The sequence below is a fragment of the Tupaia chinensis genome, unplaced genomic scaffold (genome assembly GCF_000334495.1).
Source record: "Tupaia chinensis unplaced genomic scaffold, TupChi_1.0 Scaffold000549_1, whole genome shotgun sequence".
NCBI classification, from domain to species: domain Eukaryota; kingdom Metazoa; phylum Chordata; class Mammalia; order Scandentia; family Tupaiidae; genus Tupaia; species Tupaia belangeri.
Window position 1 is genome coordinate 2,411,689 of NW_006160061.1, and position 6,000 is coordinate 2,417,688.

The window sequence follows — 6,000 nt, forward strand, 5'->3', positions numbered from 1 at the left end:
TTTTCTCCAGATTTCCATTGGTCAACTCCAAACACAAGGACTGAAAAGAAGTGTTGGGGAAAACCCTTAGAGGTGGGGAGAAATTTGGACCAATATCTAACCCTCAATATGGGAAACCCATTACCATGTATCACACAAAAACTCAAATCTTGCTTCCAGACACATAGAGGGACCTCTTGGTTGGCAGAGGGGTACCCTTGTGGACACCAATCTCCCTCTTCCCTGCATTCTTCCAGCTGTAGGTCTTTGTTCCTTCAACTTTTCTCCTATCAGCAAATAAAGGACAGGGCTATAACTTCCTCAGCAGTTAATAGGCTGCAGCCTCCTCCTGTGCAGTGAAAATCTTCACTAATTTGGGACGATTCAGTAGTGGATCGTGAAAGATCCATCTCTACCCTGAACCATTTCAACTGCTGGGAGTGGTGGGAAGGAAAGAGCAAGCTTCGCTTCATGAAATGTAAGAAGGAAGGAAGGACTGGATGATGGGGCTGGGTGTTCTTACACTCTTGCATCTCATTTTAATATCTTTTTAAAATTCAGAGAGCTTTCTCTCGCAGTGTAAATTAATCTTCTACATAATTTTCCTTAACAAACCCATACACAAGACCTATTTTTTTGTTAATGGCCCAACATTTGGGCCTCATTAAGAATATCCACTGCCTTCTCAACTTTATTTTACAAAGTTCTCTGTATCTTGGTGTAGGGATGCATCAGGTATAATTGTCTCTTTCCAATCCCAGAGTTTTCCTCCTTTGAGGAGAAATAGGAGAAAGCAATAGGAGAAAGGCAATAACCCTATAAAAAATTTTGTAGATTAAGACTTCTTAACTTGATGAGTCAGCATGTGGTGTGGTGGTTAAAGGTGCTGGATTCCCACATGGCCAACTGCAGTTTGAGTCCGGACCTGGTGGTTTACTTCATTACTTTCCTTATCTCTGTCTCTGTCTCTGTCTAGTCAAATTTAAAAAATAATAATAAGTGGAATTAAATAAATAAAGAATTCTTTAAAAAAATCTTAACTTGAGATATGTACACATCAAGAATCTCTGGAGCCAGCAGGTGGCAAAGAGGTTGGGGCACTGAATCCCACATGGTTGACTCTATGGTTCAAGTCCCAGACCTGGCAGCTTGAGAATCACGCTGGGAGCAGGCGTGTACATGACCAAAATCCTGAGAGGAAAATGGAGAAGGGATTGCAGTGTGGCCGTCTCTCACCCCCCAGGAATGGGGGTGGGGTGATTTCTCACTTAGCCTGTTTCTCTGTCTCTCTCTGGCACACACACTTGCCCTATGGGGGTGGGGGAGGGAAACCTCTGAAGTTATAACTGTTCTTGGACATTTTACAGTGTTCTCAGATTCTTGAAGAGGTTTATTCCCCCAAAAGATTAGAAACACCTCTACAGGCATTCTCAGCAAATCCCCAAATCAATTTTATTGACTTCAACTCTTTAAAGCTTCAAAAGAAGAGGGTATGTAAGTTTAATTGGCCATATAATACAAATTTTATCTCAGCAAAGATTTCCACTGAAGAACTATCACACACATGCACACGCAATTTTCTTTTCTCCATAGTTTCTTACTCTGCAATGGCAATAACAATAGTATAATTATTAAAATGATATACCCTACATTTTTTAGCATGACCGAGTTTACAAAGCACTCTTCAGCGTATGATCTTATTTAATTTTCCCAGCAGTCTTCTGTGTCAATGTTATTGCCAGTACTGTGGTTGAGAAAATTGAGAGTAAAAGAGGCTAAGTCAGGACCAGCATTTGGCATAATGGCTATGTCGCTGGACTCCCATGTAGTTGACTGTGGTTCAAGTCCCGGACCCGGTGGCTTAAACTCACACCGGGCGTGTGTGTGTGTGTGCCCAAGATCCTGAGAGGAGAATGGAGGAGAAGGGATTGCAAAGTGGCCATCCCCCTTGGGGGGGTGATTTCTCCCTTTCTGTCTCTCTGTCTGTCTCTGTCTGTCTGGCAAGCGCATGCACCCTATAGCAAAAACATCTTAAAAAAAAAAAAGAAAAAGAAAAAACAAAGAGGCTAAGTCATACCTCTGGCAATGATACAATGAATAAAGTCCTGGGCCCAGAGCTTCTGAATCCAGATCCAGAGTTCTAAAATTCATAGCTAAAGAAACCTCTCAACTATTAATAGCATATTAATGTTCTCTGCCCTCTCCCTAGTTAGGTAAGAAGAGAGAAGGAAAGAGGAGAGACCAAGATGGGTATTTCCGACAGTTTCACTTGTCACAATCCTGCCCTAGCCTTTCAGTTAACAAGAATTATAGGTGGTGTAACTGTGCCTAGCGTGTTCATGTTGAACCAAACTGACGCCTCGCTTGTGGCTTCCAGACTCCCGTGCAGTGGCACTGCCTGTCCACCACTGCAGCTGAGTTGGCATATTAGCCTTTGGAGAAGAAAGGAAATAGGGCATTTATGAGAAGATGGGCTTCCTTTAATTCAAGTTCATTGATTCTGCATATCACTCACCCTTAGTACTTATTCCGTTGAAAGTATACCAGAAAATTGCTTTCTTTTTCCTAGAAATATATGGTGGAGGTGTAGGCATACAAATATAGAGATCTAATAGTTATGTTTGTTAACACATTTCCAGGGGTCGTAGAGAAGAAATTGTTCCAACCAGGCTTTGGCTCATGGGCATGTTTAGAGGTGGCCAGGTTAATTCTATTCTGAGAACTATTCAGTCAAGTTAGTTCAGAACCACCTATCATGGTCTCAGTTCAGCAGTGTAATTGAACACCACTTTACAAAGTAACGTCTGCACTTGCATTTTGTGTTAGAGTCTGAAAGATGTGAAAATGAAGACGATGTAACACGTCTCTTTAAGGAGCTTATGGCCTGGGATTCAGGTGGGGTGATGTTTGGGAGTAAGATGGGATAGCAGTTCAATTCTAAATTGTTTTCCAACTTTTATTAAACTTTTTTTAAAAAAGGTTTTTGCTATAGGGTGCGTGCGCTCACCAGACAGACAGAGAGCAGAGAGAGACAGAGAGACAGAAAGCGAGAAATCACCCCCCAGGGAAGATGGTCACACGGCAATCCCTTCTCCTCCATTCTCCTCTCAGGATCTTGGGCACTCACACACATGCGCCCGGCATGAGACAGCCATTACCGGATTCGGGACGCAAACTGTGGTATACTGTGTGGGAGTCCGGTGACACAGCCATTACGCTAATGGCTGGTCTCAACTTTTATTAAACTTTTAACATTCTAAACTAGGAAGTCTTGTTCACTAGCCTGAAAGCTGAGTTCTATTGCAATTGTTGTCTGGCTACATGGGGGTTTTGCTAAAGTTTAGAAATTAATGACTAATTTTATGACTTGGAAACCTCAAGTTTATAGGTTTTATGATAATTCTGAAATATGTATAGAAAAGAATTTTTCATTCTTTCCTCAAATGTCAGAAAACATCGGCAAGTTCTGAGTAAACTTGGTCCCCAGACTCAGCAAGGGGAAGGGAAAGTTAGTATCCTCTTTCCTGCTCTCTCTCTCTTTTCCCTCTTACCCAGCTTTCTTGTTGGGTAAGTCAACACTACACTGGACAATTTCTTGAAGACATCTATTTAGAACCTAACAATAGCCTGATCAGGGTATTTTTAAATAATCACTACTGGCCCCGCCACAGCCGCACAATACTCTGCAATGCTGGAAGCCATGTGAAAGGATAAGGTTCAGTTCCCAGCACCCCTTGTACACACCTGAGGGGAGAGTATGGGAGGAGTGCACATGATCCTGGCAGCTTGGTGGTAGGGTTTTGGCATGAGACCCTGTTAAGGGTGCTTGTCTTTCTTTCTCAATATAAATATTTTTTAAAAATATAATCATTGTTACTTAATTTGCTTTCTTATTTGTCAATTCCTGGGTTTTGCTTGTCTTATATTCTTTTATTTTTCTCTAGCAAAAATACAAAGAAGACTATGAAAATAAAATAAAAGGAAAATGGAGCGAGACACCTTGCTTTGAAATTGCAAATGCCAGGATGAATGCTGACAACATCAGCACTGTAAGTAAGGAGTGTCTGGATCTCCTAGGAGGGGCATTCATTTCTTTATGACTTCTAATCACCTGGTTCATCTGAAGTGATGCCAGAACACGCAAGGCCCCTCTTCTAAGTGAAAAGACCCGATTTAGCGTTCCTGTTGAGAGAATAAATTCTGGGGCCAACAGGTGGCATGGTGGTTAAGGTCTTGGACTCCCACATGCTCAACCGCAGTACAAGTCCCAGATCTAGCACCTTGCTTTCTCACTTTCCCTCTCTCTCTCTCTCTCTCTCTCTCTATGGTAAGTGCATGTGCCCTATAGCAATTTAAAAATATAATAATGACAATAAGTAAAATTAAATAAACAATTGTTTAAAAACAAAGAAATTCTGCAAACTCACTTTTCTTCTGAGAAATGTTATTATAGCACACTATTTCTACTTCAATTTTCATAGAAACAGCTTGGCTAGACCCTTTTACGAACTTCAAAGTACATTGAATACATGTTAAAGGGATCTATTTAACTTCTTCTTTGCCTAGGGAACCAAACTGTACATTTATGGAGTTGATTAGCTTCTCCTCACTAGAAAACATAAGCCTAATTATTATTATTTTTTTCTGTTCTTTGCTTCTGGCATTCAAGAACTCTTGTCAAGAAAAGCCTTTCACATTATTCTTTCAGTTTATGTTAATTGCTCCAAATCTCTGCTAAGTTGCCGATCACTTTTTCAATGGCATCCACATCCCCTAATTGTAATCTGATGACCTAAACCAGGAGATTCTCCAAATGACCTGTGTCTTCCTGTGTTGGCTTATTATTATGTTGCTAAGCAGAAATAACTGACAATAAGAGATTTAGAATGAAAGGAGTTTATCTGGCTCATAATTTTGGAGGCCAGAAAGTCCAAGGGTATGGATACTGCATCTGACCGTCATCCAATACTCTGTCAAATATGGCCAAAAGAAACAGGAAGGCGAGCATGTGCAGAAAGGGGAAAAGAAGGGAAGAGGAAGAGGAATCAGACTTTTCTACTTCCTGTGTTTGTGCTTCCCATACTCCCAACCAATTGGATGGTGCCTTCCTTAAAAGTGGACCTTCTCCCAGTCCACTGACTCAGATGTCAATCTTTTCTGGCAAGGTGCCCATCCATATTGAAGTCGGGTCTTCCTCCCAATTCCATTACATTAGAGCCCTAATTACAACAAATGAACTCTTAGAGAACTCACCATCATCTAAACTATAGCATCTCCCATGTCAACCATTGCAGTTTTTTCCACAGCAATTCTCCAATATGTTTACTGTCTTCCAGAGAAAATACCAGGAAGAGTTTGAGAACATGAAAGATCAGATCTACTTCATGCAAACAGAAACTCCAGAATACAAAGTAAACAAACAAGCTGGTGTGGCAGCTAGCAAGGTAAGAGGAAATCATCCCTTTTATCTTGGTGGTTTAGTGTAGATAAATTTCTTCTAACTCTGGCTCTTGTATGCAATAGAAAAAAAGGGGGAGGGAGGTTGTTGGGAGAACTACCAGGATTAATACCAGTGAGTATCCATTTGAAGAAGAGTAAATTAAAACAAAACAAATATGACAACAAAAAATATCTTCAAATTATAGTAGGGCTACTCAGCTTTTTTAAAATGTTGTCATGTATGAGTATTAATAACACCTATTTACCATTTTTAATATTTCATAGAGCAAAGAATCTTTTGCTCTTTTCAAGTAGTAGGGCTGTAATCTCAGATAGCAGGACTTCTCCCCATTGGAAAAGACTACTCGTAGCCTTCCACATAGATAGATAATTCCCATACTCAGTACTATCATTATTTTTCTTATTTTTCCACTGACTGGTGAAAAGCTACTCACAGAGAAGCTACATATATCCTTGTATATCTTCATTTGCTCTAAAGAATAACTTTGGTAAATAGTATGACTCCTTGGCATTTTTAAACAGGTGGGTTACTAGAAAGAAGCTAGTGTCCTTCGTTCCAAT

The 6,000-nt window shown here is 40.4% G+C and overlaps 1 protein-coding gene across 2 annotated transcripts in view; it reads left to right on the forward strand.

Annotated features, from left to right (window-relative positions):
- Nucleotides 1-6,000, forward strand: part of NEB (nebulin) — a 234,272-nt gene that overhangs the window by 20,201 nt on the left and 208,071 nt on the right. For both annotated transcript variants that reach the window (XM_027775357.1, XM_006157632.1), the window contains exons 9-10: nucleotides 3,924-4,028; nucleotides 5,316-5,423. In XM_027775357.1, the coding sequence (XP_027631158.1) occupies nucleotides 3,924-4,028; nucleotides 5,316-5,423 (213 nt within the window). The remainder of the gene's footprint in view (nucleotides 1-3,923; nucleotides 4,029-5,315; nucleotides 5,424-6,000) is intronic.